The sequence below is a fragment of the Cordyceps fumosorosea genome, assembly GCF_001636725.1.
Source record: "Cordyceps fumosorosea ARSEF 2679 chromosome Unknown scaffold_11, whole genome shotgun sequence".
Lineage (NCBI taxonomy): Eukaryota > Fungi > Ascomycota > Sordariomycetes > Hypocreales > Cordycipitaceae > Cordyceps > Cordyceps fumosorosea.
The window spans coordinates 450,085-464,439 of record NW_017387311.1 but is presented as its reverse complement, the minus strand read 5'-3'; the positions used below and the strand labels follow the sequence as shown (position 1 = coordinate 464,439).

Here is a 14,355-nt window from a genome sequence, read left to right as displayed (position 1 = left end):
TCTTATTGCCCTCCCTTTCCAATTACCTGGGACTTGTGCCACCCCTCAAACTCCATTTTTTTGGTCCTTCCATCGAGACGTCCATATATACATACATCTATATATATCTATATATGACGTCCTGCGAGAAGCAAGACTGGTACAACACGCCCCTCCGTCCCGTCTTCCCTCCTCAGTCTTCTCTATATAAACAAGAGCATCTGCAGCAAATCTCATCCCTTTTCTTCCTATCCGCAGCAAATCTTGTCCCTTTCCTTCTTAGCACCACGCTAGAAGCTCTCCAATCGCCTTCTTTACCAGTACCAAGGAGCTAGCTAGACGGATTTGAGTCTTGTCAGCCACCTCCTCCCCCACGCCGCCGTCTCATCTACGGATTACTACGCTCTGCCTTCTTCTAATATACCCACACGCACTCACACTCATACGCATTTGGCCATCTCTGCCGTCTGTTCTCTCCCTCCCCCCAAACCCACAATCCCATATCATACCAGACCATACCGAAACTAGCTTCGACGCCAAAAAGATGAGTTCCCCAGGCGGTGGTTTCTACAAGTATCGCTGCAAGTACTTCTTCACCTTCGAATGCAAGAACTGGGTATGGGTCAACGACACGCCATGCTCAACCTGTCTTGTAAGTCGACCTCTTGCTCTACCGCTTCCCCGCCTCCTACCTTTGGCATACTAACATGCTTGCTCTCAACAAAGGCCATGGGTCGTGATGACGAGCCTTACCCAGCGTCAACCTTGGCTGCGCCGAGAGACATCATGGCGCCGCACGTCAACAACGGCGTCCTCCAGTATGCGCACATGGAGGTGGCCGTGTCAGATCAGGGCGAGGAAAGCCTCATCTTCTTCCGGTCCAAGGCCCTGCGACCACCTCCGGCCATGCCCGTCACGACGATGATGCCTCGAGCAGGCACCCTCATGGCCAGCGCTCACTAATGACTACGCGGCCAGTTCGGCGAAGGGTGCTGCCTCGGCGGTGCCGATGACACGATTATTACGACGAAAAGGAAACAGTAAAAAAACGTTTTGGGGATTTTCTTGCAAAAGAAAGCAAAGTTAATTAATACGGCGCAGAAAAGAAAATATTGCGATTGGGGTTCGAGTCTTTGCTTTTTACTTTTATTTTTTTATCTTTATGTTTTTGATTGGGTTTTCTTGGATGCACATAGATGCACAGGACCTGATGCTAACTTGAGTCGTGGCCGATGAATGTTTTCACTAGTCCGCAGATACGGGGTTTCTTTCGTCTTTTTTTGGTTGATTTTTTTTAGACTTGCAAGTAGGAGCGTCGGGCATTTAGATCATCATCATTCATTCCTCCAAAAATGGAAAAGCGTGCGTCTCGAGATGCATCTCTGCATCCACGTCATAAATCAATCAACTGCCCTGATCCCAGCTGACAACATGTCGTGTAACCCGGTAGAAAAGACTAGCCCCGAGACCCAAGACACGCAGTTCGGAAATGTTCTTTTTTTGTTCTTTGTCTGTCTCCTCAAGGATCACCGTGCCCTCCTAAACTGTAGCATCTCCTCCCCTCCTCATCACACCCTCTCGCCGTTGCCCGTCTGAAAATGCATGCAGGATGCTTGCCGAGCCAACTTCGCACCGGAAGGCCAAGCAAGCAAGAGAGAGGGACGGACCAAGACAAAACGCCACCTCGTCCATCCGAGGTCCAAATTAGACTGCAGGATCACGGTTACACCAACATGGACACATCCGGCGGCGCAGGAAATCCGGATCAATGCCGATTGATCTTCGCGTTTCCTTTTCAACGTTGTTTTTACATGACCGCATTGCGCCGTCCTACTTGCCACCACCGCATTTTGCCATGCAGCGAGAGAAGAGGGCAGATTACTTCGCCACCAACAGGGCCAAGCCCGCGTACGGACGGATATGCATACTTTGTGCTTGCAAACATACGTACATACATACCAGATAGCGTTCTGCTGGTAGGGACAGTTGGGACCGTATCCTGCCGCCTGCTTTCTATCACGTCTGGCTGCCAGACGGTTTCATGCCGGTCCGACCCACGCTCCGCGCCTCACTCCGTGCTCTCTCTCGATGCCGCCCGGAATAGTTAGCAGCTGGCCGAGGTGTACGTATGCAGTACCTGCAGATAATACATACCTAATTACTACCAGCATTCGGTTCGATGCACGACCCTGAGTCGAGCCGTCGAGCGCGTAGCCAGCCAGCCAGCCAGCCAGCCAGCCAGCCAGTCCCTTCATACCCAGCAGGCGTGCCTAAGACGGGTCAAGCTCGGCCGTCCTGACCGTCTTCTTGTTGGTCTACCATTCATTCATTCATTCATTCATTCATTTATTCTCCTTGTCCCCCACTCACTCATCAGGTGACGATTCATCTCTTGTCCCTTCTACAGATACTGTACTTCAGACTTGGCGTTGCCAACCAGCATGGAGCCAAGCCGACGCCTACTTCGGCCGTGGCGCAATCAGTGGCAGGCGGTAGGATAACTTGAACCCCCCATTTGCCACGGGCGCGTCATCAAGACAAACGTGCCTCTACTCTTTGACGAGAGAAACGGGCTCAGCACCAACGAACTCGGCCACCTCCTTCTTTCGTCAGCAAGGCCTCTCTTCCGCCAAGAACCTATCTACAATTGTTTTCAACCCATCACGGTGGCATGTGTAACATGATAGCCTACCAAGCAGGGGACCTTTTGTGGACTCCGAAAGCCGACACACTCCTGCTGCCAGCCAGACCCATTGGCCTGCATGTGTGTCTCTGCATCACCACCGCCATTTGCGCTCGCCCGGTCTAGCGGCAATCCGGTATGGTTAGCATCAGAATGCCGACCGTTGAGCTAGTTGCATTCTCTGCAACGGTTTCGGCAAACGAAAGCCCTACGTGTTCATCAGGGATTGCATTGTGGCGTCCGCCAGCATGGATTTGTCCGTGCGGCGGAGATGCAAGACAAGTAGAGCTACTTTAACTCGGAGCTGTAGTTGCTTGGCCTCGGATATTTGAACTTCGGCAGTCGATATGCACGCCGCCTCCTGTGGTCGATTGCAACTTCCTGGCTCGAATTCGGTGTCAGATACGGTTTCTAGATTCTCAACATGCCATTTACCTATACTCATGTTAGCATTTTCTTCAGACTTGTAAAGTGAGGTTCAACTTATCCCCTCCGACGCGGGGGGTTGTCCCGTCCGACATTTCTGACGGCCGAGACAACCAGGACTGCCCATATCCCAAGGCCTGCCCTTTCCAGGCGAATAAGTTCAGCACCAAAAGCGCCGTAAGGCATGGCCCAACCTCCCAGTCAGCTCCGCCAGCCCACAGTGCCGGACAAGCACGAAACTTTGACTCCAACGCGAGATGGGTCCCAGCAGTGCTTCTTGGTTCGTGCTGACTGCTCGATTGGGCCCGAGCAGACATGACATCACTCGGCTCGCCCCGTGCCGAAACCGTACCAACTCGCCGCCGTCATCAGCCCGCATACCTCCAACGCCCAGCCCAGCCATTCATGTTCCCATGCCCACGGTGGTGCTAGCTAATCTTGACTTGTTCTGTGTGTATTGCACCGGCCGCAAGGACTAGTTTTTGATTCATTCCCACCAACACTTGCCATGCAAGATGGGAAAAGGGAAGCTTTCCGCACGCACAAAAGACATCCACAAAAAAGCGCGCTTTCATCTCGTCCTCTCAGAACCCCAAAAGTTGAGGAATATGCTGATGCCGCGGGGCAATCAGCGGTGGACTGGCGCCCTCCATCACGTCGGACGAAGCTGACGCATAGAGGTTAATATGCCTGGCGAGACCTTATACCACGAGATCACCGGAGCGAACTTGCGGCTCGAGGGGCATTCCGTATTTCCGAGGCGGCTTTGGCGGTCGAGAGACTGAGGTTTCGAGGTCCGAGAACCTGCGAATGGGCAGTGAGAAGGTGAGCAGCGTTTCCGTGTGTGATCCGCGCCCTCTCTCGCAATAATGCCAGGCATGGTGCCTGACAAGACTTCCGGCGAGCAGCAGCTGGATACTGTATGCGAAATGCCGTCTCTGTTTGTTTCCTCATTCAAGCTCAACTCGCTTTCCTCTGTTGTCTCCCTTGACAACGCCAAGGCTGCTCCCAGAGTTTGTTCAGACCGCACCACTCGATCGGGCGTGCTGTCAAAACCACAGCACTGGTTCCGGCGGAGAGGGGCGGACGAGCGGTCTCAGGCCAGAGACTCTTACCAGCACGACTCATGGCGTCCTCTCCCTTGACCTGTCCTCCGAGACGGAAGAGAACTGGTAACCGGGCCGCCAGGCAAAGAGCCGTTCGGTCACAAGCAAGGCTCCCACGGCCAGCCAATCCAACTTTTCAGCGGGCAAAGGCGTCCAAAGGCATCCTCGCGCAACGTAAAAGGCTGCCAACGGCATGGGCACAAGACTTGAAAAACCAGAAGGATTACTTAGGGTTAAGTTCCGACACGCGTTCCCTCTTGGTAGGCCGGGCACCCCTGGGCTGGGTGCTTTGAACCCACGGCAGTTGTCCAGCAGCGGCCCACGGCGAGGTCCTGATACAGGCTCGGGGGGCGGCTCGCGTAGGCATCCGGACCTTCGTAGAGGGGTCTTCAATAGACATTCCTGGCGGAAAACGAGAGCCGGTAAACTGTAGGGCAGGCGAAGGTGCAAGTTAGGTGGTGCTGGTGGAGGCAAGCCTCGCCAGGCGAACAAGTCGAAGAATAGCAGCGTCAACGTAGTGGAAAATAAATGATGAGCATTTGAGGGGATCTTCGGGTGGAAATTAGGCATCGAGCTGCGAATTTGGGCTTCGACTACTTTGCTTGTGGTTGAAGTTGAACGGAGTCAGGATGAAGACGCGTGCTGGGAGACGCGATCCGTATGTAGGTACCAGGAGAGCTTATACGCACGGGCCACATGTATCCCAGTCGAGCATTCACGACCCCCTGCTACTGAGATGCAAGATCCGCGCGAAAGCTGCCTTAAATTTCGTGGAATCCAAAGCAATTTCAATTCTTTTATCAAGTTCTTGCTAGGTACTGGATGCAGTGAGTTTTCCTTTGATTTGGGAAGAACGTGCCTGCCTGATTCTGGCCGGGTTCGCCAGCTCGGAAGCTCGCGCCACATTGCCCACTACCCACCAGCCACACTTCAAACTGTGGCTGATTCTCAGAAGGTTTAACTTGTTGTTTGCCGCATTAGAAATCACTTGTCCAAATATGAAAGCAATGCAAGTCATGTCCTTTACATCATCCCACGTCCAAGAAATCAACCCCTTCTAGAAGATTTGCATCATCTCTTCATGGACGAAGCGCCGAACACGCAAAAAAAGAAACCAAACCTGTTGCAAGAGTTACTAGATGTAGGCAAAGAAGCCTTTGACCCCGCCAGCGATGAAGGCACCCGAGAAGCAGGACGTCAACGATATAATGAACTTGTAGAAAAGTATACACACATCTCTCTTACTCCTCTTCCAAAAGCTTGGCGTCAAACTAATTCGTGAAATGTCCCCTCAGGGTCGACACCTGGACGCTCCTCCACGCACTCAACGCGCTCATCAAGCCCGACGTCGTCCCGCCGTGGCTGCGCGCGCCGCTTATGCACACGCTGACGCTGCTCCCGCTCCGCGCCGACGGCGTCCGCGGCACGCTTGAGCTCGTCTTCTCCGTGCACCCGAGCAGCGCGGGGCAGCCGTCGGGCGGCGGCGACCCCGCGGCGCCGCAGAAGCAAGGGGCAAGCATCACGCACGAGGCCGTCGCCGTCGCCACCAAGCTCCTCTCGTCGGTGCCCGCGGGCATGACCGCGGAGGACTGGTTCTCGGGGATCTCCGGCCAGGTCTTCGCGCTCATGGACGGCGCGGCCGGCGCGGAGCTGGCGCGCACGGCGGCGCAGGTGGTGGGCTTCGGCATTCTGGGGAGGAAGGTCCACGGCGCGCCGGGCGCGCCCGGGTGGAACGTCTTCGTGCAGCCGCTGCTGGAGGGCGTCAACCCTTCGCTACGGCAGGCTACGAAGGGGGAGGATGACGGAGATCAGGAGGAAGTCATTGACCTCTCGAAACCGAGGGTCCTCGTCGAGGCAGAGGCCCTGCAGCAAGCCATTCAGCGCCTGGCAGTCTTGGTACTATCGAACCCGTCGCCCGGTTTATGCAAGAGAATTCTTGGGCGCGTTATCCTACAAATTTGGGCGCTTGCTTCCTGGAACCGCCCTTGCGAAGAGGTGCAAAAGTCGGTATATAACCCCGCAAGGAAGCTGTTGCGGACCTATCTACAACTGTTTGGGAATCTCGATAGCGTGAATCCCCTCATTTCGAATCTCACGTGCAAGGGCTCGTCTGCCGCACCCACGCAGTCTTCTTCCACAACAACTTCCTGGCGCTACACGACGACGGTCACCGGTGCGGTAGAATTAACCGCGCTACCGCCTCAACACTCCTCGCAGCCGCCAGATCTTGACTGGATGGACATCGAATACCGGGCAGCATCCCTGGCTGAGTACATTTCAGGCGCCTGCTCGGCAGAGGATACATCTTCTATATTCTTGTCACTACTACGCCGCTGGGTGGACTCAGCAGGGAAGGATCAAGGTAGCGGGGGGGTCAGCTTAATCTCTCCCGTCAAGGCCGAATCCGAGAGTCCTGTCCAGGACCTCATGGAGGTATCCGTTCTACAGCAACTAATGGAAAAGGCGCCCGACAAGCTCATCAGTCATTTCGACCAGCTTCTCCAGTTGATCACACAAGTCTTTGAAGCGGACGCACAATCTCCACTAGGAGACGAAGTCATCAGTGTGGTTTTGAGCTTGGTCAACTTGGCGGTCACGGCACCGACGTTCCAGAAGTCCGACATCAATCCAAAGGAGTTGCAAGTGTTGGAGGAGTCGCTCGACAGGTTGGCACGAGAAGATAGGCCAGACGTGTCCGGGACAGCACGCAATCTGAGCATGTTACTCACCTACCGCGACGAACTGAACGACCCGGACGACAAGGGCAAAGGGCCACCTGATGCCCGGAAGGTGGAGGACCGTAAGACGTACAATCTCGCCATGAGCTACATTACTGGTGACGCGGAGAACCCGCCGCCGATCGTTGCAGAAGGCCTTAAACTGCTCTCCGGGCTGATCGTCAGCGAGAGCCCCATCCTAGATATCACCGCCGTCACGGTGCTCCTGTCCGACCTCCTCAAGCAAAACGAGGACTACATCAACCTGCAAGTCGTCAAGATGTTCACGCAGCTGGCCGGCCGGCACCCGCGGACGACGATGCGGGAGCTCCTCGACCACTACCTCGACGCCGGGGAGAAGTCGACGACGGACACGCGCCTGCGCTTCGGCGAGGCCCTCGTGCAGGTCATCGAGCGACTCGGCGAGACCTTCACCGGCGACGGCGCCCAGCAGGCCGGCGAGACGCTGCTGTCTATTGCCGGGCGCCGCGGGCACCGCCCCAAGACGCATGCGCGGCAGGCCCGCGAGGAGCGCGTGCGCGTGCTCAAAGAAGAGAGGAGGAAGAAGAATGATGGCGGTGCACCGCAAGACGATGACGACGATGACGAGAACATGGACGACGCGGACGAGGAGGAGCTCACCAAGGAGGACAGAGCCAGCAACGACATCCTGGCGCAGATCGTGCAGGGCTGGGAGAGCAATCGCGGCAGCGAGGACGTGCGGATGCGCGCCTCGGCGCTCTCCATCTTCGGCGCCGCGCTGGAGAGCCACCTGCGCGGCGTCGGCCCGACGCTGGCGTCGGCCGCCGTCGACCTGTGCCTGCACGTACTCGCGCTCGAGTCGGAGCCGGAAAAGGCGATCCTGCGGCGGGCGGCCATCGTGGTGATCCTGGGCTTCGTGCGTGCCCTCGCCGCCGCCCGCGAGGTGCAGTCCTCGTCGGGTGGAGGCGGCGGCAGCCTGGGCTTCGGGTTGACGGGGGAGAGCGCGGCCGACATCCGGCGCTCGCTCGAGTATGTCGCAGCGACGGACAACGACGGCCTGGTGCGGGAGCACGCGCGCGACGCGGTCGAGAGCCTCGAGGCGTGGCAGGCTACGAGCCTGCTCCCCCGGCAGGACCCGGCGGCCGCGGGCGGTGACTTGGCGGGGCTCCGAGTGAGCCCGGGCTTGTTGGGGGGCGAGCTGCGACGGCAGCAGCGGCCTAGAATCGAAGAGGTGGAATAGAGAAACAAGGGGGAGGCAGTGACTCTCTCCGTTATGCTAAGGGCTGAGTGTGGCTGAGGATGTCGTCCGATGCAGATTCCTATGCTCCACGTATGTATATGATGGATTCCTTGGTTTGCTCCGTGTCATGGTAAGGGATCAGTTGGGGAGTTTTCCACGGGGGATACTTTTTTTAGCAGATCCGAGACCGATCTATAAAGTAGAAGATGTCACTCCGGATGCACTGCCCCAGACGTCTCTTCTTTTTCCGGGCTCGACGCACACAGCCGCTGTGTATTATAATCAGGCGATCCCAAAGGATGAGCATAACCCAAGGTGGCAGTGAAAGAATAAGTGCAGCCAATTATAATGTATATCCCGCGTACAGATGCCGGTGGGAGGGGAAAAACGTAAGAGGGAGAAAAATACAGAAACGTTTGGCGATATAGCTGAGTCGTGCGCCTTTCGCTCCTTGTGAGGCGAAACCGTAGGTCCGCAATGTGGGTGAAGAGCCTCCTTGTAGGATCGACAATGGGCAAGGCTGCATAAACGTTCTCATGCTATAAATATGCGCGGTGATGTGAGAGGGGGATGTGTCGGAGCACTGCCCGTCGGTCAATGCTGAACAATCGGGGGGCGCATTATGACGGTCGGAGCAATAACTGGCATCTCTTATTTGCGGGGGCCATATTCCCATTGTTTCCAGCGCCCTTTTCCGCCCGACTGGCCCTTTGTTACAGCTGCAAACCAACATCCTAAGAAGCGTTGACGACTCCAGTCAGGTTGGCCGGCGCGGCCAGGGCAGGAAGCCCGTCGACATCTATGTCTGACAATGGCGTGCGTCAAATCCGCCTCTACCCTACACAGGGCGCAAACAGAGGCATCGGTGAGCAGGTCGGGGGGGAGAAAAAGGAAAAAGAACATGGATGAAGTAATTGATTGCGGCTTCTTCTTCGCAGCTGAGCGATATATTGATGCCGCTGGGCGTAATTTACTCGCAGCACCTATCATAATAAGGAAGGTTCATGTTCACCTCGTGTGATGGCTGGTTTGATGTTCGGGGCGATCCATCTCCCTGAGCAACTTTAATAACCCGACAACAAAACATTTCACCATGTGCAATTTCCCCCAACAGCCCGTATAATGTATTTCTTATCCATACGGATCCTTTGTGGCTGCCAGGACTCCGTTCCATGGCAATGAGGTGAAAATCATTGTGTTGGCTATCATGGTGAGGAACTAATTCACGACTCAGGTACGGCTTCGTTTTAAACAACAAAGATTGGCGATTTATAGGAATTTGATGATCCGGAAGCTGAATAACGCGCGACTCTTTTGACCATACCGAAAAGCAGCTTCCTCTCCAGACTGCGTAGAAGTCGGATAGATTGAAGCAATGCGTACGTACTGGTATGGGTCCTTCGTGTTTCATGCAAGGGGGTCGAGAGGGGTGTGGTTAGGGGGGGTGCGTCCAGTGGCCACCGCACTATCAGGGAGGATTGTTCACCGACCCTTGCAATACTGTGACGCTGGCTCCGAAGATGCAGATGCCATCAGATGATTCTACAGATCCAATATGCTCATCAAGGCCCACGAAGCTTCATGAGGCATCCAACAGCAACGGGCGGTGTTATTTGCTCGTGGCGAATGCTGGGAAGAAGTCGACGTCGAGTAGAGAAGGTTGGACTTGGCGTTCCTGGCGATCCCAGCTTTGACAAAAGTTAAAAAGCTGCACTGGGTGGCAGCGGGCGAATAAGAGCAAGATCCTTAATAACTATGTAGCTGGGTAGCGGTTGTGAGGGTTCCCTTGAGCTGCCAGCTGTAGGCGGTAGGTCAAGAGTCTGCATCGTCGCGCGTTATTGATTTCACGCGTAGAACCCCAGCGTCGGATCGCGCTTTGGAATGGACGGTGGGGGACACAGGATACAGGACAATGGTAGCATTGTCTTCGGTTACTGGTAGAAGAGGAGATTTTCGGAAGCGCTGGCATCGGGCCAAGCACAATCGAGAGCACGTCTTGAAGAATCGTGGTTGGGTGGAGGTGCAGCGCGCGTGGAGGAATGAAGGCGAAGGCGTTCGCTGGCGACTTGGAAGCTTGATTGGCAGGCCATCAGCCATCAGTCCAAGGCCGAGGGATGAGTTGACGCCGTGGGGCGGTGGCGTCGATCGTGCAACAGGTACCCCTGGAGACTCCTGGTGGTCTTTTTAGGGCATTTTTGCGCTCGCTAGGCTCAGAGAAGCAAGGCTCTCGCTGGGCGGCCCGGGATGGCGTTGGCGATGGTGGACGATTGGCTGTCGACTCGTCTCAGGTTACGGCGGTACCTGCATTGGGAACCCCTGAACAGCGGCCAAGGCTTTTGTGCGGTGTTGGGTTGGGACGGAATGTGATCTTCAGGGAAGCAGGCTTTGGAAACAGAGAGTCCATGCCTGAAGGTTACTAATAAAAATGATCCAGGAGCTGATAAGCAGAATAGGAGAAAAAGCGAAGGAAGAGAAAGAAACCCCGTGGTGTGGAGGGGTGTGGTTGTGGAAGCAAACGCCTGTGCGGGGCGTGTTGGTGCCTGGCAGCTGGCAGACATCTCCGCAGACAACTCCGTATACGAGGTTCGGATAGGCAAACGGAGCAAAGAAATGGCAGTAAAATTCAGTAATAATAAAGCAATAAAGTAAAATGATGATAATGCTAGGGTTATATATAAAAGGCCATGAAAACTTTGACAATAACCAGTAGGTGACAAGGGTAAGAATCTTGGTTGGAGTGAGGTCGAGGCTTGGAGGCCGCACGCATTATGAAGTTGATTCTATCAGTACCTAAATAATAGCCTAATACATACCGACATAGGGAGGGAATAACCATCAAACAGTAATCGCACTAAATCATCTGGAAACGACGCCACGGCGGTGCCTGAGAATTATTAATATTGCAGGATGCGGCAGCGATGCGTGGGATTGAATATGGCTGCTGGTTGGGGAACGCCGAGTGGGCATGGTGCGGATGGGCAGCGCTGCAGCAATGAGGCAAATACAGGCAGCTACTTCATTAGGTAGTTCTATGTGATAATGTGGGTGATGAAAATTATATTGAAGTGGTGCGACGCTGGAACTTGGTCCTTGGCAGGCATTTGAGGACGATTCTTCCCCTGAGGCTTGTACAATGTTGACAGGATCTTCGCGAAGACGGGACGGCGGAAAGGTCGAGAATTCCAGACTGGATCCACGAAGCAAGGAACAGCGGAAAAGACTCGTCATGAAAGAGGCGGTGCTGGGACCCTGGTAATAGGGAAGGAAACCAAGGTCAAGAGGGGGGCGATGCTGAGGAATAGGGGATTTCTGAGACTTGGCAGTTGGCAGTTGGTGCAGATAAATTTAGGAAGACGGACGGGTATATAGAGGGCAATAATCATAATAATAACAATAGTAACAGGGACCAGTTTGTTACAGCAATTGCAGTTGGTTTGGCGACAGCGGGTTCGCACAGCACGAGGCGGAGGCACAGACGCAGGTCTGGGCGGAGGCGGTAAGAATACGAAGAGTACATATGCACGGCTGTATGTAGTTGCTAGTTATTAAGTAGGTAGTGGTAGGTTTGTGACAATACAATAAAGTTCCTATGTATGGAGAGAAGGATATGAATTTGTTTCCTCGGAGAAAAGAAAAAAAAAAAAAAAGCAATTGTCGCTTCTTCGCTTTTCCTTGAGAGATTTCAGGATCTTTCTCAGTCGTGCCAAGGTGGGTGGTCGTTTGGGGGGCGTGCGAATTGTTAGCGCACCATGCTAAACCCGCCCCCCCTCCCTCTCGGCCCATGCCCACCCCACCTATGCTCCTTGCTTTCCAAGCTCCAGCTCGCTTCTGGCACCTCACCGACGGCTGGAAGACTGCAGGCTTCCTGGATTTTGCTTGCTGCAGCCTCCCACCCTCGCTCCTCTCTTCAGTCCCTTATACTACCTCTAATAATAAACCATCCCCTCTCGCTCCTTTTCGCTTCTCCATTCCTTTCCTTTACCATCCTTACAAAAAGAGTCGACCACATTCCTTTTTTCCTTTCTTTCCCTTCTCTTCATCTTCAATTGCTTAGGCATCGCTACCACTCTGGTGTATTCTGTCCCAACTACAGTTGCATCATTTTTGCTCTTCGCCACCAAGATATCAGCCTCATACGACGCCTGAGTCTTTTTCATTCCCTTTCGTGAGCTTGCTGGTTTTGCCTCGAAATTGATTCCTTGCCCTCCTTTTATCTCGACTCGACTCGACTCGACTCGATTACATAGTCTCAGTATCTTACACGCTCTCTATCAACCACCAAGCACCGCCATATCGCCTTTCCCCGATTGCAACCAACAGCACAAGATCCAAGATGAAGTCTACCGTTGCTCTGGCCGGCGCTTACGCCACTCTTGCCTCCGCCTTTACCCCCGGCCGCCACCTGCACTTCCCCCGCGGCAATGGCACCACAACCGCCGTCCCCTCTCCCGCCGAAATCACCACTCTGACCGTCAAGGAGACTCGCACTTCCACCATCATCAGCTGTGCTCCCACCGTCACCAACTGCCCTGCAGGCAAGCCTGAGATGTCGTCCATCCCCGAGTCCGCTCGCCAAGTCGCGACTGTCACCGACGTTGTCGTCGTGGCTACGACCGTCTGCCCCGTCACCGAGGCCAGCTCCATTTCCTCCAAGATCATTGAGCAGCACAAGTCTTCTGCCTCTCTCTCTTCTTCTTCTGCCCCTTCCTTCAACTCGTCGGCCCTCGCTCCCACCGCCGCTCCCACTGGTACCCCGGCTCCCGTCGGTCCTACCACCACTCTTACTGTCAAGGAGACTCGCACTTCGACCATCACCAGCTGTGCTCCTACCATCACCAACTGCCCCGCTGGTAAGCCTGAGATGTCGTCCATCCCCGAGTCCGCTCGCCAGATCACGACCGTCACCGAAGTTGTTGTCGTGGCTACGACCGTCTGCCCCGTCTCCGACGCCAGCTCCATCTCCAAGAAGATCATTGAGAGCCACTCGGCTTCCTCCGCTCTCCCAAGCCAGAAGCAGCCGCCTGTCCGTACCACCGACATCGTCTCGACCAAGACCATTACCTTGACTCTTGGTACCGGCGACAAGCAGTCCGTCGTTCCTACCGTCATCACCACCACCATCAAGTCCACCATCACGCCCCCTGCTTCCGCTGAGCAGACCGTGACCAAGACTTCCACCTCCACCTCGACCAAGACTGTCACCATCACTCGCGCCAAGTCCACCAACACTCCCGCGCCCAGCAACCCCGGCAACGGCGGCAACCCCGTCAACACTCCCGCCCCTAGCAACCCCGGCAGCGGCAGCAACCCCCCCGGCTGCGAAAAGTGTGCGGCTCCCGCTACCGTCACCGTCACCGTTGCGCAGACCACCGTTACCGCCTCCGCCGCCACTGTCACCGTTACCGCACCTTGCGTTGCTGGCGGTGCCCCGACCGGCGTCGAGGTTGAGAAGCCCAAGCCCAGTAACAAGAACAACTCAAGTGCCAAGCCCAGTGGCATCAGCAGCCAGCCTTCCGTCAAGGCCTCGGAAACTCCCTGCCCAACCGACTCTACCACTACAATTGAGGCCACCGTCACTGTTGTCCCCTTTCCCGCCAACAACGGCACCACCCCCACGGGCACCGGTGCCCCCAAGCCCTCTGGCTTTGCGAGTCTCCGCCGCTAAGCTCCTGTATTAAGGTTGAGTTAGTTGCTGCGAGTGCCAATGTCCATCACCCTGACTTGTGATTTTTCCTTTCTTTCTTTCATCTGTCGATAGTTTTTGAAGAATCTACCGGCTTATGTACTGGTCTCAAATTTAGAGGCCTGGCCACGATATATTAGATTTTGGATTTGTATTTGCGGACGTTTTGAAAACAGGCCAATGTAGCGAGGGGCTACCCATGTCATTCTTACATAGCGGAGTAAACTCTTGAATTTATTCATTACTACGCCCTGGCCAAGTTGTGTAAACCTTTTACAAGAACGTGACTTGAAGTACAGACCCCTATGCGACAACCCGCAAGCCGATCCCGTTGGACCAAACTGACGGTATTCTGATACCAGTGATGAAACGCCGTTGCTATGCAATCCCCTAACCGTACAGCACATGTATCAAGACTCTGCGCGTAACAAAATGATCTCGCCCAAACGCCGTTTATGCAAGACAAAAAGAGACAGGAAATCAATGGCCATGATCGCATCGTAGTTGTCATGAAGATCGCCCCCGTGATGATGGCGTTG

General features: G+C 54.9%; 3 protein-coding genes across 3 annotated transcripts; all 3 read left to right on the top strand.

The window, feature by feature from the left end:
- Positions 1-523: 523 nt before the first annotated feature.
- Positions 524-942, top strand: ISF_04949 (hypothetical protein; the record flags this gene model as incomplete). The annotated part of the gene is made up of 2 exons (XM_018848554.1): positions 524-631; positions 706-942. The coding sequence occupies 2 exons, from the start codon at positions 524-526 to the stop codon at positions 940-942; spliced, it is 345 nt and encodes a 114-aa protein (XP_018704280.1).
- A 4,424-nt stretch (positions 943-5,366) lies between these two features.
- Positions 5,367-8,133, top strand: ISF_04948 (hypothetical protein; the record flags this gene model as incomplete). Its single annotated transcript, XM_018848553.1, has 2 exons — positions 5,367-5,410; positions 5,490-8,133. The coding sequence occupies 2 exons, from the start codon at positions 5,367-5,369 to the stop codon at positions 8,131-8,133; spliced, it is 2,688 nt and encodes an 895-aa protein (XP_018704279.1).
- Positions 8,134-12,466: 4,333 nt separating this feature from the next.
- ISF_04947 (hypothetical protein) lies at positions 12,467-13,798 on the top strand (the record flags this gene model as incomplete). Its single annotated transcript, XM_018848552.1, has 1 exon — positions 12,467-13,798. One exon carries the CDS (start codon positions 12,467-12,469, stop codon positions 13,796-13,798), a length of 1,332 nt encoding a protein of 443 aa, XP_018704278.1.
- Positions 13,799-14,355: the final 557 nt, after the last annotated feature.